Source organism: Grammomys surdaster, unplaced genomic scaffold (assembly GCF_004785775.1).
Source record: "Grammomys surdaster isolate TR1022 unplaced genomic scaffold, NIH_TR_1.0 126271, whole genome shotgun sequence".
In the NCBI taxonomy this organism is placed as follows: Eukaryota; Metazoa; Chordata; class Mammalia; order Rodentia; family Muridae; genus Grammomys; species Grammomys surdaster.
Window position 1 is genome coordinate 1,398,842 of NW_021621071.1, and position 24,699 is coordinate 1,423,540.

General features: G+C 39.1%; 1 protein-coding gene across 4 annotated transcripts in view; it reads left to right on the forward strand.

The window, feature by feature from the left end:
• Osbpl8 (oxysterol binding protein like 8) overlaps positions 1-24,699 on the forward strand; it is a 134,906-nt gene that overhangs the window by 85,851 nt on the left and 24,356 nt on the right. For all 4 annotated transcript variants that reach the window (XM_028759031.1, XM_028759032.1, XM_028759033.1 and 1 more), the window contains 9 exons: positions 3,783-3,853; positions 12,105-12,182; positions 14,339-14,440; positions 16,668-16,871; positions 18,624-18,708; positions 19,823-19,994; positions 21,410-21,647; positions 22,602-22,786; positions 24,424-24,505. In XM_028759031.1, coding sequence (XP_028614864.1) covers positions 3,783-3,853; positions 12,105-12,182; positions 14,339-14,440; positions 16,668-16,871; positions 18,624-18,708; positions 19,823-19,994; positions 21,410-21,647; positions 22,602-22,786; positions 24,424-24,505 — 1,217 coding nt within the window. The remainder of the gene's footprint in view (positions 1-3,782; positions 3,854-12,104; positions 12,183-14,338; positions 14,441-16,667; positions 16,872-18,623; positions 18,709-19,822; positions 19,995-21,409; positions 21,648-22,601; positions 22,787-24,423; positions 24,506-24,699) is intronic.

Sequence of the window (24,699 nt, forward strand, 5' to 3'; positions counted from 1 at the left end):
TAAACTGTGTGCTAAGAAATTATCTAATATAAAATTAATGTAGACAAGGAACTAAAGTCACTAGAAGCCAAACAAAACTTGACATGGATTTATAATTACCTGACAGAAGAGTTCTCTTCAGTAGAATTATTGTGAGCCTATGACTTCCAAATATATGAAAACATTAAAACAAAAGGATACCACAGGTGTCCAAGTTACCTGTGACTAGTTCATTTTTGGTTGAACTGTCATCGGGGAATTCTCTTGTATTAGTGTTGATGAGAACATTCTGGAAAGGTATCAGTATGTTTTGATTTTAGAGAGTACTGTGACACTCTCTTCAGACTCTCCAGCAATCTCCCTTGTAGCAAAATGGCAGCCCTGGGTTAAATTGCTTGTCCCTGCTCCACAGCTAACAACTGATGGCACTCGTGCTTGGGTACCACTCCATGTGTGTTCTCAGCTGTTCTCCTGTCTTCATGATGAGCAGCAGTGGGACGGACTGTCACCCTTCTTTATTGGAGTCCTTACCTCCTCTCTACACAGTAGCCTTTTCTGACAAATAGTTGGAAGCAGTGGCCTAGACAGGCTCTCACTACGTTGTCTTGGCTGTCCTGGAGCTTGCTCTGTAGACCAGGCTGTCCTCAAACTCTGAGAGATCCACCAGACCAGCTTGTGTTCCCCAAGTGCTGAGATTAGGGGTGGGTACCACCATACTTGACCACTACTAAATATTTTTGACACCGCCCTAAAGGTCCTAATAAATATACTTTCATGGCATAAGTTTTAAAGAAAAGGTCTCGATTATTAAACTTATATGGCAGGTGCTTTTTAAAAGGTAGATTATTTTGTACCTTTTTAGGAATTCAGATCTATCCAGTCTCATGAGAAGATCTAGCATAAACACTAGCAACAATTTTTTGCATATTGCTTTGGAATTTCCTTTGGAAGCCCAGTGTGCAATTTGGAAAATTTTTTATTGTAGAGCTTTTGGAGGAGTGTTTTTTTTTATATGTTCTGTATGTTTTATGTTGATCATCCACTTTTTAAAAATTTTAGTTGACATTTAAGAAATTTGACCAGATTTGCATATTTTAGAAAGCATTTAACTTCACCCACTTGTAGATAAAATTAAAAAATAATTTGAAGTTAACTATACACTTTGATATGATGATAATTGTATGATTTGCAAGTTCAAAATATGACACTTTGATAAAATGGAACTTATTTATTTGGTTTGACAAGTCATACATAACCTAGGTTCATGACTATTGTTTTCTAGCATTTGGGACACTGGAGATTGTTGGCATTTTAATGTTTGCTGTAGTGTTGGGGCACAGTCAGTTGGCAAGGTACTCTGTGAAATCATGGGGGCCTGAGTTGAGATCCCCAGCACCCATGCCCACTAAGTACAGCAGAGCATCCTTGTAATCCAGTGCTGGGAAGGTGGAGGCAGGAGGCTTGCTGGGGGTTTCAGGCTAACTAGCCAGATGGACAAGGTTCAGAGAGAGACCTCATCTCACAAAATAAAGTATAAAGTGATTGAAAAGACAGTGACGTCAACCACAGGGCACATGGACAAGAGACTTGTTCACATATACACTCAAAGTTTAATTTATAGCTTTGTTTTCGTTACTGTTCTATCTTAGAAATAATATGTGGATATACATACAGTGAGCTGGGCTTTGTTTTTAACCTAGTAAGTGGGTTGATAGAGATTGAGCCGAGACTAAAACAACACTGAGTAAACTGAAGTCTTAAAAAGTGTGTTCTTCTACGTGTAATTTAGAGGTTCTTTGAAGGTGCGTTAGTCATTAGTATTGAGAATCCTTTATGGGTATATTTATTGCTTTGAGTACATTTTTTAAATTTCAAGCTTCATTTTGTAACTTATAATTCACTTGGTATTTAAATTCCAAATCTCTTTAAGTTTTCATCCGAAAATCTCATAAATGTTGCATTTATGAGAATCTCCCCACCCCCATATTCAAACTGAGTAATCTTTACCTTTTCTAGAGAGAGAAATATTTTCAGACTACAGATTTAATTTAGTAAAAATATTAGAATTCTTCCTGCCCCAGCCTCCCAAATTGCTGGTACTGCAGGCACGTGCCCTGCAACCAGACTGAGTGATTGGTTGCTTGAGTCCTCTTGCTTCTTCCTTCCCTTCCTTTTCTTCTCTTCCTTTTCTTGTTTGTTTTTCTTCCCCCTTCCTTCTCCCTTTTTCCTTCCCCCCCCACCCCTTGTCCTCTCCTATACCTTCTCCCCTCTTTGATGTGTTCTTACTGAAGAGTTAATCCCCCACCCTTCTTTATCACCTTATGAAATATCCTTCTAGTTGACAGTAAGAGAGAAAAGCTAGCTTGGATGGTTCTCTCAGTTCAGAAATCACTGGCGTTCTGGGATTTATCTGGATTAGCAGAGAACATTTCTAACATGTACATGGTGATGATTGTGTTCTCCATAACTGTATACACTGGGTGAAGTGCTGCAAGCCTCTAAGCACTCAGAAAGTAGAGGCAGGGGGAATCAGAAGTTCAAGGTCTTTCTTAGTTCTTTACTGAGTCCAAGGCTAGCCTTGGCTACACCAACACTATCTCAAAAAAAAAAAAATAAATGCTTGCTAGGCCAAAAGCTCTAAGAGGATGATATCATGTGAACTGTCCCAGCAGCACAGAAAATAATATTCAGGTTGACATTGGTGGACTCGGGGGAACTCTTGATTGCCTCTTTCTTCGTTATTTGAGAATTTCACAATGCATGCAACATAGTTCTGTCATATGAGCATACTCACCCTCCATCCTCTCACGAACTCCTCCCAGATCCACCCCTTCTTTCTCCATCTACCCCTTCATAACTATGTTCTTTTAAATTTTCATTTTATTAATGTATACATGTGCTCAATTGTGTTGATGAATTCCATGTGTATGTAAGTATGAGGGCAGAAGGGAGCTGACAGATCCCTGAAGTGCCTGATGAGAGTTCTTATGTCCTTTGGAAGAACAGCAAGTGTTCTTAACCCTTGAGCCAGCTCTCCAAGTTCAAACAAAAACCTACAGAATATAGTTTGGCTCTACCTTAGTTTTTTTCATTAATTTATTCATTTTACATCCTGATTGCAGCCCCTCTCTCCCTATAACTCCTTCTGATTCTCTTCAGAGAAGGGAAAACCTCTCCTGGGTACCAAACCACCCTGGCACATCAAGTTACAACAGGACTAAGGCTCACCCTCTCCCACTGAGGCCAGACAAGACAACCCAGCTAGGGGAAAGGGATCTAAAGACAGGCAACAGAGTCAGAGTCAGCCCCTGCTCCTCTTGTGAGGGAACCTACATGGAGACCAAACTGCACATCTGCTACATGTGTAGGGGGCCTAGGTCCAGCCCCTGAATGCTCTTTGGTTAGTGGTTTAGTCTCTGAGAGCCCCCATGGCCCCAGGTTAGTTGACTCTGTAGGTCTTCTTGTGATGTCCTTGACCCCTCTGACTCCCTCAGTCCATCCCCCCACTCATCCACAAGACTCCTTGAGCTCTGCCTGATGTTTGGCTGTGGGTGTCTACATCTGTTTCCATCAGCTGTTGGATAAAGCCTCTCAGGAGACAGTTATGCTAGGGCTGAGCGTTCTGAGGCTCCACCTTAATTTGAACGAAATGTAGTGGGATGACTAAGCCATAAGATTTTGAACTCTATGAGCACAGATAAATAGCAAGCATATCTAAATTGAGTGGCTCATGTTTGCTCTTTAACATTAATGACTGTATATTCAAAGGTTGTAATAATTGAATATTGCCATTTCCCCCAAAGGTTTTGAAAGAGGAAAAGAAGACATTTCTCAAAATAAAGATGACTCTTCACTTTCAATGTCAAAGAGCAAGGTAGGCGTATTGTTGTTCTCATTATGTAATAGGACATTTTTCTGACATTTAAAATGAAGGCACTGAAATGAAATCCTGTACGTGTTCATAGGAAATTTTCTGTTGATATTTTTAAACCATGTAGTATATATGAAAAGTATAAAGGTCTATACTTGGACTAACTGAGATGCTGTGGAGTACTTGGGATGTACTGACTGGTAACCGTTGCTCTCTTCTGAGTAATACTGGTTTTGGTATGTAGGATGCTGCAGAACTTCTCAAACTGAAATCTGAGAGCTCCACTCAGAGATGTTTCAGGTGTCATGTTTTTGACAAGACACTTTTAAGTATTTTAAATTTATTCATATGAAATAAAATATAAACACATAGGCTTAGTTTTTTTTTTTAAACCTACTTTTAATAAGGGTTCTCAAACACTTCAACCACCCTCCCCCACCTCCCACCCCCAACTCCTAGCCCACCATCCAAAGGTCGGGGAGAAAAGATAGTAGGTAGGACAAAGGGTTGTGGGCCTGGTTAGAAGGAGTTCTTTGGGTGCAATTCCAATCTCTGTTTGTTAGGATACCAGCAGTCCAATTCAGTAGTATCAGAATACCAAACATGAATCAGAAGTGCTGACATGATCCAGCAAAAACAGTCAGCCTCCACCACATTTGTACAAGTCAGTGGGAGCAATCAGAACCAGCTGGAATGCCAGGAAAAGTTCTCTGCCATGCCTCTTTCAACAAAGCAAAGATGAGTGAAGATGAGAGACCAGTGAACCGTTGCAGAGCTAGCTATGCAAGAGCCCCATTGCTGCCCATTGAGTCCTACTTATACTCTCTCCAGACATCATGTGTCCTCCATGGGGTTTGCCTCCTTACCACAGGAGTCTGCATCACATGACACTACCAAAAACTTCCGCTTCATATATATTTAACAGATAATGAACAACATCTTTGCAACTCTATCCTATAATTAAAATAGGACATGGTCATTCTAAGTTAGTATTTTTTAAAGCACCACTATAGTGTTGTAGTGGCACTCTATAGATTGATAAAAGTTAAATGAGTTTTCAAAATTTGTCAAGGGATTTGACTTCCAACTTTTTTTCTGATCAGATATAGTAGCAGTGATGAGAGTTTCTTAAAAGTTTTTGGAATCAGCTTAATGGTTGAAAGAAACCCCTCTTTCTTTCTTTCTTTCTTTCTTTCTTTCTTTCTTTCTTTCTTTCTTTCTTTCCTTTCTTCCTTCCTTCCTTCCTCCCTCCCTCCCCCCTCCCTCCCTCCTTCCTTTCCTCTCTCCCTTCCTTCCTTCTTTCCTTCCTTCCTTCCTTCCTTCCTTCCTTCCTTCCTTCCTTCCTACCTTCTTTCCTTCCTTCCTTTCTTTTTAAAGATTTATTTGTTTAGTTTATATATGTGAGTACACTGTAGCTGTCTTCAGACACTCCAAAAGAGGGCATTGGATCCCATTACAGATGGTTGTGAGCTACCATATAGTTGCTGGGAATTGAACTCAGTACCCCTGGGAGAACAGTCAGTGCTGTTAACTGCTGAGCCATCTCTCCAGCCCTGGAAACCTATTTCTCTTCTCTTCTCTTCTCTTCTCTTCTCTTCTCTTCTCTTCTCTTCTCTTCTCTTCTCTTCTCTTCTCTTCTCTTCTCTTCTCTTCTCTTCTTTTACATTTCAGATGACATTTCCTTTCCCCATTTCCCCTCCCTAGAAACCCCCTATCCTATCCCCCCCTCCTCTGTTTTGCTTTTATGCCACTTTAATTACCTGCAAGTAGTAAGGTCAGTTCTAGATTAAGGAACTAGCAATACAATAGATGCAAATAATCAAGGAACAAGCAAAATAATAAACACAAATAGTCAAAGAACAAGCAAGGCAATAAAAGTTTTGTGAGCACTCCCATGATCACTGTTTCTAAGGGCTTATCAGGATGACCAGAATATCTGAGCCTACTTCTCTGTTTTTGCCCAAAGTCATTTCATGTCTTAAGTTTACTTCTTTGTTCTAGCCTAAGATTTAGATTCCTGCCTGAAATTACTTCTTTGTTCTAGCCTAATGTCAGATTCCTGCCTGAAGCCCATTTCCTTATCCTTAGCCCATGTCAGATTCTTGCCAAGCAGCCCCAAAAGCTCTTGACCTCTCCCCCTTTTTTATTTCATAAACAAGCCTGTCTTAGGTTGTTCTGACAAGAATGCCTTCCTTACCCATCATGGAATATTCATTAGCAAAGGCAATGCATTTCTGTCTTAGGTTGGTAAGGCTCTGTGCAGAATCATACCCATCCTTGGCTTGCCAGCCTGTTAATTTACTAACTCTGTCTGGGGGTTCATTTTCAGTTTCAAGCCATGTACTTTGACTGCTAACATGTTGATGTTGTTAAAGACAAGCTTTAACATGATGGGCAGGAATAAAAGTATTCCCAGAACAAAAAAGGCTAGCATGATCAAGCTATATATGCCATTCTTGAAGCTTGACCAAAATAGAAATACTGACCATAGGTAATTTTATCAGCAGTATCTGCCACATCAATGGTTAGCAGAGCAGCATTCTTTAAATTCATAAGCTCACTATGCAAAGTTAAAACATCCAGAGAGGTGTTGGAATTATGCCAAATACACTGCATGGCATGACACTCGAGATGGCTCCTTACTCTTAAACTCTGATCCTCCTTCCAGTAATTTAAATTGGATAAAGAGCATCAATCCATTGTTCCAAATACCTATGTAAATCCTCTTGTATATTAACACATTAGTAACATTTTTTGCTCAATGATTAACAAAAGTAGCTGTCCTAACTTCTTGTGTCAAAGCAATTGCAGAAGCAGTGGTGCTAGCAATTAATGTAATTAAACCTATTTCTTAACTCAGTGAAGTCTCTGCTATCCATAGCAGTAGGTTTTGTTCATCCTACCTTATATTTTTTGCTCCTGTTCTTAGGAATAGTTAAAAGGATTACAAAGCATGTTTTGATTCCTGTTGTATTCATACTAACTATACATAGTTAACTTTAAGAATATTTGTAACTTCAGGGTGTATGTTCGGATGAAAGTTTCACAGCACATTTTATTTGTTGGGCATATGTGTGCAGGTACATGTGTACATGTAGGCATGTGGGGGGCAGAGGACAACCTTGATTATTTTCCTTAGGCACTACCCATCTTTTCTCTTATATACAGGGTCTCTCAATGGCCTGGAATTCACCAAATAGGTGAGACTAGCTACAGTAAGCACAGAGAATCTGCTTCCGTACTCTTCAATGTTAGAATTACAAGCACACATGACCACACACACACCCTTTTTGTGTAGGTTCTGGGAAATCTAACTCAGGACCTCATGCTTCCCAAGTGAGTCATCTTCCAACCCCAGTACATTGTATTTATATAACATACGTGAGGAAATGTTTAGTCATATAGGTGGGAAAATGTATTTCTTTTTTAATTCATTGCAAAGTTCATAGCTGAATCCCCTATAATAAAAGACATATCAACAAGACAAAACAATATGCATTTATTTAATGTAATATCACATAATGCTGGAGTCTTCAGAAATTAATACAACACACACACACACACCCCTCAAGAAACAAATAGGGAAACTTAGATATCTTTATGTTTTGGTTGATGAAGAGTACAAATCTGATTGAGCAAAAAGAATGACAAAGGGGCTGGACATCCCATCCAGTGGTATGCTCCTCAAGCAGTGATACAGATCCTTAAAAACATTCAAAGGATGCTCTAGTTTTTCTATTGTTGTGACAAAATACTGACCAAATCAGTAAAGCTTACACTTTCTGTCACAGTCCATCACTGAGGGAAGTCAGGGCAGGAACTTAATTAGGAACCTGGAGGCAAGAACTGAAGAAGAGACCATGAAAAATAAAATACTGCTTACTAGCTTTACTATACCACCCAGGACCACCAGCCCAGGTGTAGCATTGCTGACAGCAGGCTGGGCCCTCCTACATCAGTCATTAATCAAGAAAATGCCCACAAGCCAATCTGATGGAGGTAATTCTTTAGTCAAGAGTCTTTCTCAGATGACTCTAGTTTGTGACAAATTGACAAAAACTAACCAGCACAGATCAAGGATTAGGAAGGGCAGAAGTCAAGCCTGTTTGTTGAGATTCTGCTTGGTGTCAGTGTGTCACTGGATCCTTTCCACCGAAAATTATGTATTTGTTTGTGGCCTGTTTCAGGGAGACAGATAAGGTGCAGTCAGAGTGGCTTCTTCCTTCTGTGCTTTTCTCTTGGCTTCCTTTGTCTTCAAATACTTAGTATGCTGAGACACTGCATTCTTAGAGCAGTGTCTGCTGAGCGCTGTTGGTTACTATATAGAACCTGTAACTTTTAAAAGTCAGAGAAAAATGTATCCCAATCATAGCTAGAAATACAGTAGAGTTAGTACCGGAATTGTGGAAAATATGGCTTAACGATATTCCTTTGCGGAGGCTTTAATAAATATAAACACAAAGCTATGTGTCATCTGTACGTACCTTGAGAGAGAAGGAAATGGCAAGGAGACTGGACTCTGCAGACTTGATGGACACTAAGAACTGAAACAGAACTAGGACTTGATACAACTGTGATTTTTGTATACATGAGTATTTGGTGTGTAGATTTTTAAAATTAAATGCGTATTCATTCTACTGGGTACATGTTAGATGTTAACTAACTATATGTGGCTGGTGGCTCCTGTGTCAAACAACGCAAATAAAGTGAAGTAGAGGGAAGTCTGGACTACCTGTGACCATATCCTGAACTAACAAACAAAAACTATAACTAATAAGATGATAACCTTTTGGTATTAGTAATGTTATACTCATTCTGCCATTTTTCAAGAGAGCTATAGTACTAGTTTGTTCCTAAATATTTTAATGTATAATCTACTCATTCTTGTTTAAGTAATTTGGGGGAACAAATTTAAATTTTAAAATTTATTTTATTTTTATGTGTATAAGAGTTTTGCCTGCATATATATCTTTACAGCACAAGTGTGGTACCCAAAGAAGCCATAAGAGAGCTTTGGATCCCAGGAAGGGGAGTTACAGACAAGTTCAGAGTCACCCTGTGGGTGGGGACTGAGCTCTGGCTTCCTGGAAGAGCAGTCAGTGCTCTCTCTCAAAGGCCAAGATTCTCTCCATCCCCCAAACAACATTTTTAAAATGAAGTTTTCATTAACTTCATGACAAGAATGGCCAGTATAAGTAATTTGTATAGTAAGATAAATGGAGTCCTATTGCTAGGATAAGGAGTTTCTGTAATATAGACTCCATAACTCAATCCTCCAACATATGTATACATACCTATAAGTTTATAGGTTATTACTACTTGTTTTTAAAAAACAATATGCTTACCTGAATAAGTTCCTTTCTAGACCAAAACATCTTTGTAATCACAGTAACTTCCTAATTGTTGTTTTTATTAATGTAGTGTTTTATAGTTTCTAAAGAAAATCAGAAGAAATTTGATATATAATGCCTTATTCTGAAAGGCAAATTTTGACTACATTTGCAATCTAGAATATAATTAGAAACCTGAATGGGAGCATATACCAAGTATTATGTTAAACACTTTATGTGTGTTACCTCATTTAACCCCCCAAACAACCTGTGAGTTAGCAAAACTTAGGATATTTTACTAACAAGGACATTAAAACCCAAGAAATAACTTCTCACCTACTTGATGAATTTCAGGCCAATGAGAAAAGCTGGGTAGTCACATTGCTTGAAAGGCCATAATAGTTAAGTGTGTGTGTCTGGTGCGGGGAGTGGGGGAGGGGCTAAGCATTTTAAAGTTACTTAACAGATTCAAGAAATCCTTTATAGTAGTCAGTATTAAGATGGTGACCAGCCATGTTTACGAAGGAATAAAAAGCCTACTGTAATGAAATATCTTCAACAAAGAAACAGAGATGGTTCATGTGTTTCGTTCTACTAAGGGTATGATAATTCAGAGTCAGGCCTGGTGGGATGTGCCTGGAATTTCAGCTACTTAGGAGACTGAGGCAGGAGGATTGTAAGTTCAAAGCCAGCCTGGGCAGCTTAGTAAAAACCCTTTCTCAAAATTTTAACATTCAACAGGCCATATGTTCAACCCCATTCCCAGAGTTAAGAACAATGCTGTGCTGGTTCAGAAATCTGGGACAGTGCTGTGTGGGTCAGAACACGTGGGTCCTGACTTAGTGTTTTGTCACAGCTAGACTGCACAGTCTTTTCAGAGCTCTTAAAGGCGTATGTGTTCTGATTTACCAGTCTCACATGACATGCTTCTTGCCTGTTTATTCATATGACAGTGAAATCCTATGATAGCCAAACCAGATTTAGTCACTGGGAGTTGTTGGGGAAACATTTTCTCTTATTTATAAAGATAACTTTCACATTTGATTCTGGTCGCTATACTGTATGAAGACCTTTCAAAAAAGCAATAAACCAATAAAGTGAGATTACCAAAATAAAAAGCTCAGAATTAGGCCAAGGTACAAAATTCTGTTTATCTATTTGCTGTCTGTATGATTTGGGACTCTATTTAATGTGCAGGTATCGTTTTCTTACTAGTAAAGGGGGCTAGTACTGCTGTCTTAGTTACGTTAAGCAGTAAGTGAGGTGGTTACCACAATGCTTACCACAGTATACAGCCATTAATTTCATCAACATTCAAGCTGACAACATGAGTGTTCTTTGCTAGACAGTATTATTTAATATGTGCTCTTCCTAGTAGAGGAAGCAGAATTCTGTGACAGTTGTAATACATTGCTTCCCTCTGACAGCAGCTGTGTCATCTTTTGGGGATAAGTCCTCAGAGCTGTCTGTTTTGGGGAAACAGATAGCTGTATAGCAGGAATAATTATAAAAAATTGTTTTGGTGTCACACTTTTTGCGATCACCATGAGAACAAGCAATGTGGTGGTCAAGACCCTTGGGCCAGCAGCTTAAAAGTTGGAGCAAGTTGAGCTCTATTTTCTGCATTGAAAATAATTTCAGCTTGTTTCCTGTCAATTAACTATGTCATCATAACCACATCTACGCCCCGTTTATGTAAAGGTATTTCCTGCCAACCACCAGGGGTATTTTTAGCATAAACACGATAAATAAGCTTCAATGACATTTTCATTCTGTGTTAGTTGATCAAAAATAGTGAGCGCATCCCTTTCCTCCTCATCTTTGCCCCATTTATGTAAAGGTATTTCCTGCCAATCACCAGGGGTATTTTTAGCGTAAACAAACAAGCGTCAGTGACATTTTCATTTCACTGGTTGATCAAAAATGTTTAGCTCATTCCTTTTCTTCAGCTGGTACACTGGCTGTCTTATCACCATAGTGAATAACTACGGTGCTGTCACCATGGGTCATAAAATTGAGTGAAGGGTCCTTGGTTAAAGCTAGTGATATGCAGATGTAGCTGTTCAACGTTTTGAAGCTACCATTCAGATGAAGTTCCCTGTATACCCAGAGTATTACTAAGAATGCTAGTATGCTGTCCTATGTCTGACCGTGGTAGAAATGAAAAAATTGTAGGACGTTGAGGGAGTAGGCTGATACTGTTCTAAGATTTATAGAGATGGCTCTCAGACATATGCTTTGTACTCTGATGAAAGACTGGGCATCGTATCAGGAGAACCGGGTTCCTGTCGATGCTATGTTAATGATTGTGTCTGAGAGATCAGCCTCTCCGAGCCTCTTTTTGACATGTAACTGAATACAGAAATGTGTTGTTCAATTATTAAGGTCTTATGAAGACTCTTAACTATAAACTCAAAAACAAAACCAAGTTTTGTCATTATCACAATTTAAGTACACTGGAGAGGTGGAAAGAAGTAGATCCTGGAGTACTGTGTTGAACTGCACAATTGAAGTGGCTTTGCCTGAGGTGTTGAAGATGGAGGAACTGGGGGAGTGGGTAGTCTGGGTGTCAGTTTGATGAAAGTTACCTGGTCTTCTTTTGTAGCATATTGTAGTGGTCATCTTAACACTGCTTTGGCAATTTTTATACTAAGAATAATTGGACAAGTGTATATTTTCTAAGAAATGTCCTGAGAAATACAGTATAAAATTTAAAAATACTAAATTCATATTGCAGATTAATTTTTGAATGTGCATGCATGCATGTGAAAACACAAATACCATGTGGGGAAAACTTTATATTAAAATCCTCATTTGCTTAAATCATAGCAGCAAATGGATAGAGTGTAAGAAAGATAATGTTAAGTTTTATGTGGTATGTAAAATAAATGTAAGTTTTAATTATCTTCTTATTTTCATCTCAGTCTGAATCTAAACTTTATAATGGCTCAGAAAAGGACAGTTCAACTTCAAGTAAGCTCACTAAGAAAGAGTCTCTTAAGGTTAGTTTCTATAGTTATTTTTAATTTTTTATATATATTATAATTACATTTCTCCCTTCCCTTTCTCCCCTCTAAGCCCTCCCATACACCCCTCCCTGCTCTCCATAAAACTCTTGGCCTCTTCTTTTGTTAATTGTTATTGCATGTATATATGTATATTCCCTAAATATAACCTATTCAGTCAATATAATGTTACTTGTGTGTATGTTTTCAAGGCTGACCGTTGGCACTGAATAGCCACTTAATGTGTTCTCTGAGGAAGAACACTTCTCCTCATCCCTGATTTCCTCAGCTGCATATAATTCTTTGTGTGGGCTCGAGGCCTTGTTGGGGTTTCTTTGTCCACTTCGGCATGCCCATTGGTGGTGTCTTTGTTCAGCTCATGTTGCAGACTAATGGGACTTTATAGATATAGCTTCTGGTGTTACTAGGAGCTAGTCTTATAGCAAAGTTGATAATCTTTTGACGTTGTGCTTTGCATGTGCTTTTGAAAATGGGATAATATGAAAAATTGATGTGTGTCCTCCTAAAGGGAGAAGAAAAACTCCAGGAGGATCGAAAGGCAAGCATATGCAAGGAGTTCATATTTTTATGTTGCCATGAGTCCATTGATAAGACTTTTTGATGACTGTTCCAGAGTAGGCCGTAGCTCGCCATAGCACAGGCTCTGGAGTAGGTATCTCTTCACAGCTTTAACAGAGCAGAGAGAGCACCACATTGGTATGGAACAGCCAGGGGACATTTCTGACATCCACTTAAATTAGTTTGCTAATTTCCAGACCCATAGGGATATGTATTTTGTTTGACCTGTATCATGTCTTAAATTATGAGACAATGAAAGTCCAGATCTCTAACTTCCTTCTTAGGAAGTGTGGAGTGTGGAGACTACCTTCCTAAGTGGCCATAGAACTTGGAGCTTAAAGAACACGTGCTCTCTTCTAGGTCTGTTCCTGCTCATCATCACATTGTCTGTGTTCCATGGCTGGTCCTGTGTACATCAGCAGCCTTATAGTAAAGCTATTCATTAGCACTGGTTGCTCTTCCAGAGGACCTGAGTTCAGTTTCCAGTACCCACATGGCAGCTAGCAGTCCTCTGTAGCTCCAGTTCCAGAGGAGGTGCTAGCATCTCTTACTTCCATGGACAATGCATGTATGGGATAGACAGAGATACATGCCGCTGGAAAAACACCCACACACAAAATAAAAGAAATAAAACCTCCTAAAATAAAATAACCATAAGTCTTAGGTATTAAAGGCAGTTAACAGTTAAACTTTATTATGTGTATATAATCTCAATTAAATTTAACTTTAATAGATTCTTTTGTCTTATCATTTAAGAAATATCAACATTGATAGGTTATTACTCTTTCCCCATCCAAATACAAAACAACAATTGAGCTATTAATTTACTTTTGCCTTCTTGGGTCATTTCAAAGAAATAATTTACCTACAAAAGTAAAACATTTAATATTTTGAACAAGTTGATCTCATAGTTTCTTAATTTCTGTCTTGGATTTTAGTAAGAAAAAGAGCACAACTTCCATTTGGGAAAAATTGCAGCATTACTCATAATAATCAAAAGCTAGTAGCCAAGATTTCTACCAGTAAGAGTATGCATTGGGAAAAACAGCCTGGTGATGTTGAGCACAGCTTTGGAAGCCAATCTGCTTCTGGATCCTGTTTCACACTTTGCTAGCTGTGTGATTCGGGGCACATTACTGTCTCTGCCTCAGTGTTCTTGAACGTAAATAAAGCTGTTAATAATTCTACCTGAAAAGCTTATTGTGGTGATTAAATGAAGTAATGTTATCGATCTGAGTTTAGAATAATAACAGTTTACCGATGCATTCAGTGCTAACACTGTCAATGTTTTACTTATGGCAGGAATCTTGTGGCAAAGTTAAAAGAACATGATAGACATAGAAACAAAAAAACAATCAAATGGGAGATTTTGTGTGTGCATGTCTATAGATTGTGTGCATCTGAAAGCACAGTAGTGATTTAAAAGGATACAGAGGGCTGGAGTAGTGACCATGGAAACCAGATTCTAACCTGGGTTGTCAAAACCTCCTGTCTAGTTTTTTATCTCAAAATGCTAGAACTGTAAGAAATTGTTTCTTCCACTGAGTCTTCTGTTTCTACTTGTGTTCCATTAGGTCCAGAAGAAGAATTACCGTGAGGAGAAGAAGAGGGCCACGAAGGAGCTCCTCAGCACCATCACAGACCCCTCTGTCATTGTCATGGCTGACTGGCTGAAGGTCAGGGCTTGGGTTTGAACTCTCACTGAGCGTTTACTCATGGGGATGAGAATGTGAGACAAAACAAGATGCTTAGAACTTTTTATATGTCCTATGTGCCAGTCTTCACAAGAAGGAACTCTGGTGGCATCAGATCAGCAGCTCTGTTAAGGCATTTTGATTAGTGTGAAAGCATGTTGTTTAGTGTAACCCATTATAAAAATATTTTATATTCCACTAATCATTTGATATTATTGCAGATTGGAATTTGTATTATTAAATAAGGACAAGTTGATATGAAATTGTACCTGAGCCAGGTAGTGGTAGTGCATGCTTTTAAACTTGGGAGGCAAAAGCAGGCAGATCTCTGAATTCGAGGCCAGCCGAGTCTACAAAGTGAAAACCCTGTCTTGAAAAACAAGACAAGTTAACAAGTTTTCTTGAGGAGCACTGTGCAGTGAGTGCAGACCCACACTGCTCTCCGTCTCTTTCCCTTACCCTAGTCATTCAGTCTTCTCACGTTCTTACCTGACTGGACAGGACAATGCAGGTAAGACTTGAAAGTAAATGAGTTAGCAGAGGGCTGGTGAGATGGCTCAGTGGTTAAGAGCACTGACTGCTCTTCTAGAGGTCATGAGTTCAAATCCCAGCAACCACATGGTGGCTCACAACCATCTGCAATGAGATCTGATGCCCTCATATGGGTGTCTGAAGACAGCTACAGTGTACTTACATATAATAAATAAATTTAAAAAAAAAATGAGTTAGCAGAAGTGCTACCGAATGACCCCTAGCGACATTAAAAACAAGTCTCCCTTTATAGTGAGTCTTCATCATGGTTGCACACAGTTCAAATACTTCGAGGATCTTCTTCAGTTGTATGCTGAAAATAAATTTCAGCTTACTTTATCTCGTTTTGAGAACATATTAGCTCTGGATCCTACTTGTTTCTTCTCCAGAGTCAAACTTAACCAGACATCCTCAGGATGGATGGACCGACCGAACCTCCTTTCCCCAACCCACTCTGTTATATTGAAACAAGGCACTGCTGTGCAGCCCTGACTGGCCTTGGTCACATGGCCGTCTCTAGCCCAGCGTCTCACAAGCTGAGATTATATATAGGTGTGCACCACCACACCTGACGCCGTGGCTGCCTTTAAACCATGCCTTCATTGCTGACAGCTCTCCCTCTTTCCTACTATTACTTCTCAGAGAGCAAGAATATTACATCAGAGTAACTGTCTTTTCTTTGATTCTCTTAATTTACAGTCTCATTTATATAGAGAGATGTATACACACTCACACATACATACACACACACGTGTGTGTGTGTGTGTGTGTGTGTGTATGCCTTTTCTTGACTACTTTTCTCTTTTTATTCCTGGCTTCAGAGTCTGCCATATTCTTTTTATCTTGGATTACTAGGGTTCTGCCCACTTTGCTCCTTAAGGAGTCGTATTCATTTATCCTATGCATGTACATTCACAATTCACTTACATTTAATGAGTAAATGTGAAGTTCCTAGTGTACTTTGAATACAGTAGTAGCAACCTCTTTAGCATTGTTAAGCCAGTGAATTGCCTAGCAACAATTTTTTTAATGAGTGCAGATGTAGGACATGATAGAAAAAACTTGCTAAAGCTATTGGCTGCTTAAGGTAAGGAGTATTTCATAAAAATAAGTAATGTGCCTACACTTAAGGACTTCCTCCTAGACATTTATATAGCTCACTTTAGGTAATGACTGGGAACAGTTATCTAAGAAGGGCACGTTTAGGACTAAGTAGGGATTCTTCCTTCTTCCTATTGTTTACCAGATATTTAGGAGAAGTCTTGGATATACTAAAAGCATTCTGAAAAGCCAAATGAAAAAAGACAGAACAATCATTTATTCACAAAAATTACAGTTGTAACAACTTCTACAAAAAGAATAATTTCAGTGCTATGGAAGTTTATTTTAATGTCCCTTGAGTGATCAAGGAGGTTAGGGATCTACTTAATGTATGTGAAACTTTGGCCTACTGTTCCACAAAATTCGAACTTCTTAGAATCAGGAGCGATGCTGGATCAACATTTGTCTGCAGTGCATTGCCATGAAGTAGCCTTTTGACTAAAGCCATATTCAAGTAAATGTATATACTCTATAACTTTAGATTAAAATATCTTGGTAGCCATTGTTCAGTCTAATAGTCTGTAGTCTAGAAAGAGACACAGATATCAGTCTTTAAAATAAACTTATCTTTATGTAGATTCGTGGTACCCTAAAGAGCTGGACCAAGCTGTGGTGTGTGTTGAAACCTGGGGTGCTTCTGATCTATAAAACACAAAAAAATGGTCAGTGGGTTGGAACAGTCCTTCTGAATGCTTGTGAGATCATCGAACGTCCATCAAAAAAGGATGGCTTTTGTTTCAAGCTTTTCCATCCTTTGGAGCAGTCTATTTGGGCAGTGAAGGTATGTGAGCATTTGGTGAGGTAAAAGGTAGAGGTGACAGGGGAAGTCAGTCAGTCAAAGGCCTTTTGACTTGGCCAGAGCTTGGAATATTGTTTGTCTTTCATAGTTTTATTTTTCCTTCTGTCACTATCTATAATTGAACATGTGCCAAAAAGCCTTTCTCTTGCCTTTAAGACCTAAAATAATTTTTCCTGAAAATTTTCCTCGATATATTAGATCTTAATTTTCTCCTTTGTCATTGAAGATTAAATTTATATTTTTTTAATTAATTGTGGTTCCTCATTCTCTGTAATGTTGGTAATGTTGATTGTATATCTTGTGCAGTTTCATCAGAGTGGTTATCTAGAAGCGAGACTGGCACTTTCTGAGGCTTCCCTGTAGTGAAGAGGATGTGTGTTGGCGTGCATGGAGCACAAGATGTCCTGTCTGCTCCTTCTGTAAAGACAGAACACTAGTGTTTATACTAAAAGTATCAGTATGGTCCCTGCATGCTGTAAAAGCAGAAGTAAGCAGGAAAACAGCAATGCCTTCTCTGATTCATGATCAAGGAATTCTCCAAACTGTAGACAGTGTTGTTTACACTAGCCAGATCACCAAACCTTAAGCCTTCACAGTGGGATCCTAGCTTTAGTCTAGGCTGGTTAATTGGTTCCCCTTGAGTAAAGGACTAACTATAACCAGGCAATAGTGATGCGCCTAGGAAAACGTGGGCGCTTTTTAATCCCAGTAGTCTAGATTCATCGAGGAATAAATTTAGGATTACAGAATTATTTTTATTTTAGAATTCAATTTTTTTTACTAGTGAGTTATAACTAAATGTCCAGCTACCTAATTTATACTTCTAGAAGCATAGTATTTCTCACCTAGTAAGACCTATAAGATGAAAATTCTTGCTAACATTGAAATTGTATTAGTATGGTAAATTCTAGATTTTCTTACTATATGAGCAACATGTGTGAATAGAGCAAAGAACTCAACCCATAGAGGTATTTTGAATGGAGTCTGTTTCGTCCTCATCCTAGCGAGAAGGATACAGATTTTTCCTGACATACATAAAAGATTGAATACCAAAGTGGTTACTTCAGTAGGTTTTTTTAGTAAGTGACAAGAGTAAGATCTAGGCAGTCTGATTCTAAGTCCTGGTGTACCTTAGGTCTAGGGACCACCCCACACCTGGATTTAGCCTTGGTGTGGTACTAATGACTTACCAGTGTTCCGTGTGTGTGTGTGTGTGTGTGTGTGTGTGTACAAATAACCACAGTTATGAAGCAATTTTCTGTCTTGGCTTGTAAAAAGTCAAGGTTTTTACGATCAATATTTAAAACAAATAGTAATTGATTATAAAGTATATATAATTCACTTCTCTTTAGTGAATTTTAATTATATTTCTAGTAACTTTTTAAAAACTTTTAGGAATACAATATTTCTCATGTAGTAAAACCTGTAATATAGAAATTTTGTTAAATTGTGTCAGTATGTTAGATATTATGTTTTTAATATATCAGCAATATGTATAGATAATATTTAAGTGATAAATGCTATTATTTGTTCAGTTTTCTGTTAAGGAGCAAAATTTGTTGGGAAAGAAGACTTTAATAATAAATGTTATCATTCTTAAGGTTGTAATTAAAGCTTGTTTGTTTTTAGATTATTATTTGTGCCTGATAAATTTTTATCTGACAAGAATAATCCTGGCTATTGTATTATTGGTCTGTCACAATACTTACTCTGTCCCCCCTGTTCTCTCTGAAGGGTCCAAAAGGTGAAGCAGTTGGATCCATAACTCAGCCTTTGCCTAGCAGTTACTTGATTATTCGAGCTACTTCAGAGTCAGATGGTAAATACTTTTTGATGGGCTGGCTCTCAGCTTTAAAGGGTTATTTTGTATGTTACTTTGTGTTAACCTTGGAGGTAAGCATGTGTTCCTCGGACAGTGGAAGCAAAATCCTGAAGTCATAAACTATGTAGAACACCAAACACATGACCAGCGTCGCAGGCAGGAACTCGGATAGGAGGACACATGTAACTGGGCAGTGTCAGCAGCTCAGGCCTTCTTTCACTCTGCGCTGACACATTGATGCTATGAGGACTTAACAGTAATTCTTTGTAGAAATTCATTACACATTTTAAGAGAAATATGCAACCTATAAGCTCTCGTACTTTTAAGTTAACATTTGTGACTTAAAAACACTGGGTTGGTTTTATTTTACATAAGAAAGCAAAATACAACTTACACACACACACACACACACACACACAAATACACATATACACACACAAACACATACACCCCTCTGTAGCTAGATATGAAATTTACTTGGCAAATAATACAGAGAGAGCAAACCACAGCACTCGCACTTGCAACATCACCGAAAGCTTTATAATGAATGGATTTGTTCCTTACTGTCACACTGTATGGTCTAGATTAGCTTGTAAGGAATCTTACAGCCTTCCAGTACTGGGCTGACTAGAATCTCTGTGCATGAGAGCGTATGTGGAATGTCACAAGGCCTGTGACTGAACAGTGCAAGCTGACAAAATGTTCTCCTACCCAGAGGTAGAGTGGATGCTACACCTGAGGACTGACATGCAGTCAACATGAAACAGTATTTCAGCCAGGAGAAAAGTTCTCCTTACTGCGCTTTATGTTCCTTGTGTGATACTTTAAAGCTGCCTCTTAATGTTCTAAGGTTTCAGAGATAACGTGTGTTTTAGGTTGGATATGCTTACATAATACATGTCCCCTGTTTATTGTGGTTTTTAAATGGTTGTTATTCAAAAATCATTTATTTAAAATAACAAACAAGAGTCCATTAAAATGTTGGCAAACTTTTATATTTAAATTGTTTCCAGTGCTTGCTTGTCAAGGAAAGAATATGTTTAAAGGTGAGAGGGTTAAATGAGTGAATGCTGGCTTGTTTAATTTTCTTCCTTCGAAATCCATGTTTTAGGAAGATGCTGGATGGATGCTTTGGAGTTGGCTTTGAAATGTTCTAGTCTCCTTAAACGAACAATGATCAGGGAAGGGAAGGAGCACGACCTGAGCATTTCATCAGACAGCACACACGTGACTCTGTATGGCTTACTGCGTGCTAACAATCTCCACAGTGGGGACAACTTCCAGTAAGTAGTTCTTGCTGCTAATTTGATAATGACTCTGAAGACCATCCTACTCATTAAACTGGTTATCATTTCTTCTACCTTAGTAATGTGTATAGTACTGAAATTTGTGTGCCTTATTACTACGTGGCTTAAGGCCTTTAAAATTAGTTTATTTGCTATAAATCGGGCATAGGGCTTTGTCTTTATTTTCTTCATTTTAGACTGTGTGCATTGTTCTTTTTTTCAGGTACAAGTGAGCTGAGTATCTCCTTTGTTTTTGTGCATGATACACCTTCCATTAAGGATAATTTCCACTTCTGTTAGAATCCCCTTTCAAGATCAGTTTGAACGTTATATCCCATGTGAAGTCGTCTTACATCGACACAATGAGATGGCTCTTCCCTTCCACTGTTCTGGTCTTAGCATGTTTGATAATGGCACTGAGTTTTGCCTGCTATTTGTGAAGCATTTTTATGTTTACTTTTTAATGTGTGTGGGTGTGGTTTGTATGCATGACTGTTTGTGTGCATGTCTGTGCTCCATATTCCCACAGTGCCTTCAGAGGCTAGAGGAGGGTGGCAGGCCCCTGGGACAGGATTTACATATGGTTTGGGTGCTGGAATTGGACCAGGGTCATCCGGAAGATCAGCCAGTTCTCTTAACTGCTGAGCCTCTCTAGGCATTTCAAGTGGTAACTTTATCTGACTTGTGGTTTTACCTCTTGTAGCTAACTAACACTAACATATTTCTCTGGCAAAGCTGTGGTGCAGTGCACAGATCTTTTTCAGGTGCTGGCCTCTTTTTGTTGCTTTACAGAAAAAAGAAAAACCATCTCCCCTCTTACCATTTAAAGTTTCTTTTGGGGGCTATAGATTTATTCCCTTAAACTAAAATTGTTATTTCCATTGTTCCCTGGAAACTTACCCCTGCCAAGTAAGCCTATCAGATAGATGTTAACTATAGCTCAAAGCATGTTTCCATCTTATTCTTAGCAGTTATTTTGGGTTTCTTTGGAGCTCTTCACAGTGGGAAGTCAGACTTCACTGACTGAGAACCTGATGATCTTGACTTAATGTTTTTCTTCAGACCAGACGTGGCAGTGGCCCTGCTTCCGGGAACGTGGTTGTGAGACAGGAGGTGGTCAGATGTAACAAGTGTAGTCTACAGTTTCTTGTGAAAATTTTAGACCCAAGAATAGAGAGGCAAGGATCTGTTAAATCGCAGGCTTCTGTTTAATGTCTCTGTGCCTTTGTCCACTGATCTGTAAGAGAAAAAGAGTGTTGCCTAACCCAATGATTTCAAAGATTAAATAAACTAAGTAAAGCACTTTTAGAACTGTGCAGAGCACATAGTAAGTTTACAGTAAATGCCGCGTTTCTCCCAGTTATGCATTTGTCTTTTAGCCTCCTTTGTTCTTCCTTGTGATTGTCACTAAGGTTGAATGACAGTGAGATTGAAAGACAGCACTTTAAGGACCAAGATATGTATTCTGATAAATCCGACAAAGAGAACGATCAGGAGCATGATGAGTCTGACAATGAGGTGCTGGGGAAAAGCGAAGAGAGCGACACAGATACGTCAGAGAGGCAAGACGACTCCTACATCGACCCGGAGCCAGTGGAGCCTTTGAAGGAGACCACCTACATGGAGCAGAGCCACGAAGAGCTGGGGGAGGTAAGTGCTCTGTTGTCAGAGACCCACTCACTCACTCACTCACTCACTCACTCACTCACCCCAGAACACGTCTACACACAATGGTAAGTGCTCTGTTGTCAGAGACTCACTCACTCACTCACTCACCCCAGAACATGTCTACACACAATGGTAAGTGCTCTGTTGTCAGAGACCCACTCACTCACTCACTCACTCACTCACTCACCCACCCCAGAACATGTCTACACACAATGGTAAGTGCTCTGTTGTCAGAGACCCACTCACTCACTCACTCACTCACTCACTCACTCCAGAACATGTCTATACACAATTAGAGATATTTGCTTGGTCTATTGCTTTCCCCAAAGAATATTTATGTGTCACATGTCTTTTCAGAGGTGTATTTTGAAATTTATTTGCATTTAGCAGCAACCACCCGTATGCCAGTGTGGTCTTAGGGTTTACATTGTCAGGTTTGTTATTGAAATAGGATATTGCTTGGTGTCACTGCTATAAAGTAAACTGCAAATAAGCATAAAGTTAAAACTTGCTTGTTACATCAGTGCATAGTCCATGTGTGTAAAACAGTGAACTGCAAAGCTGGGTTCGGTGGCACAGTCCTGTAATCTCAGCCTGAGAACGAAGCAGAAAGTCTGCAACTTTCAAGGCAGCCTAGGCTACACAGCAAGGGCAGCCTGGGCTACACAGCAAGATCTTGTTTCAATAGAAAAATTAACTTAACTGAACAAATAAAATGATACTTTGTTTCTTTTATATATGCTGTTATTTTGATATTTCTCGCAGCCATCTTTTTACTTTTACAGACTATGTTTTATTACCTAATGGCTTTTGCACATTTCCATAGTGCTTGGAGTAGTCCTGGAGAGGGCCATGGTTTTATCATTCACTGTCTTGTCTGTGTGTCTGCGTTTAAGAGAAGTATAATATTTCAGTGTGCTCTGTTGATTGTTAAAGGCAGGTGAGGCTTCTCAAACGGAAACTGTGTCTGAAGAAAACAAAAGTCTTATCTGGACTCTCCTCAAGCAAGTCCGTCCCGGCATGGATCTATCCAGGGTGGTTCTTCCTACGTTTATTTTGGAGCCTCGTTCATTCCTGGATAAACTTTCAGATTACTACTACCATGCAGATTTCCTGTCTGAGTAAGTAGACTCCTCTGGAAATAGAAAATTCCTATATGGTATTAGAATATTTCAAAAAAGTAACAAAAAGCCAGGCATAGTGGCATGCAGTTATAATCTCAGCAGTAGGGAAGTGGGGAAAGGTGGATTCCTGGGCTCAGCAAGGGCAGTAAGAGACCCTGTCTCAACAGCCCAGGTAGGGACCACCTGAGAAGAGTGGCTCCTGAGCTCATCCTTTGGGGAATGGCAGTTGTGTGCTCAGCCATCCTTACTTGACTGCTGTCCACCTGAGTCTCATGGCACTGTTGGACTGTGTGTGTTGTCCTATCTGTTTTCAGTTATCCCTCAAGATTCATTGCATTCGTCAGTATTGAAGATGTCATAAGCTATATCATCATAAGAGATTATTGCTTTGTTACTGGAATACTTTGCATAATATGTAGTGGATAAAAGTATCAATTCTCCTGAAGTAAAAAGAGCTCTTAATGCCAGGCATGGTGGTACACATTTGTGATCCTAGCTCTTAAGAGGCAAGTGCTGTGAGCCTGAAGCCAGTCAGGGTTACATAGCAGGACTGATTTATCCCCCATTCCCTATAAAAAGAACTCCTAGATTATTTAAACCACTACAAAAGGATCTGCAAGAGTAAGTAGGTTTACTGTGAAGAAGTCAAACAGAATTGATGCAGTGTGCACTTGAGTTGCCTATGCTGCCAATAAATACGGTTCTTTATTGCTTTGGCTCTTGAACTATGTAAATGTAAGCTTTTAAATAAAACTTCCTAATAAGAATTTTAAAACTAGGAACAGAACTATCAGTGTGTTGTTACCAAAAAAAAAAAAAAAAAAAAGTCAATGATTTCGTTTGTCAGCAAATCTAGATCTAGACTCTGTCACCTTGCAGTGTATCTTCAAAAGTCAGACTCCACTGTAGGCTGGACTTCGGAAAGAGAGTACCTTTTCATACATAAGGGCCTAATGAGTGGGAATGTTAGCAGCAAAAATGACAAGAACTTCTCAGTAACCGTCACTTTGAAGAGTCACACTACTTTGTAGAAGTTCCAACAGTCAGCTGGTCACTAGAGAGGGAAGCTCTAGTGAGGGAAGCTCACTAGAGAGGGAGTCCCGGTTCCTGAGAGGATCCTGATCGTGAGGAGGCAAGCCAGTGAGTGGTCTGAACAGGAACCTGAGAGATATCATCTCCAGCACATCTGAAAAGCAGAGAGTGTTTCTTTTCTAATCACAGTTAACCACAGAACTCCTAGTTAATCCTGGGTTCTACAGAACCCCATTTTGGAAACTTTGGTTTGGAATTTCCAAAACCATTCTCGGCAGTACCCTGGGTAGTACATCAAAGAATCAGGAAAAACTGGGATAAGGTAAACAAAACAGATTCTTTTAAGATTTGTTTTGAAAAATTATGTGTCTATTTGTTGTAGCAGGTAAGGGGGGGGGGCATGTGCACATGAGTGCAGGTACCTACAGAGGCCAGAAGAGGGCTTGGGTGTTTTAGAAGTCACAGGCAGTTGTAAGCCATTGGACAAGGGCGCTAGGGATGGATGTTTTACCGTTTATTTGAATATGAATTAGGTAGTCAAGGAAAGTATGAAAGAATTTATGATTGCATAAAATGATTATATTTATCATTTTGTTTTTTAGAGCTGCTCTGGAAGAAAATCCATATTTCCGTTTGAAGAAAGTCGTGAAGTGGTATTTGTCAGGATTTTATAAGAAGCCAAAGGTAATGTTTATAGTTTCCTTCCTTTAAGAGAATTTACACTTATATATTATGTGGGCATGTGGAGGTCAGTTCTCTCTACATCATGTGAGTCCTGCAGATCAAACAAGTCAGCAGAGTTGGAGGCAAGTACCTTCCCTGCTGAGGTGTCTCACTGACCCTCTGTGGTGCTGCTGAGGCGGCTCACTGACCCTCTG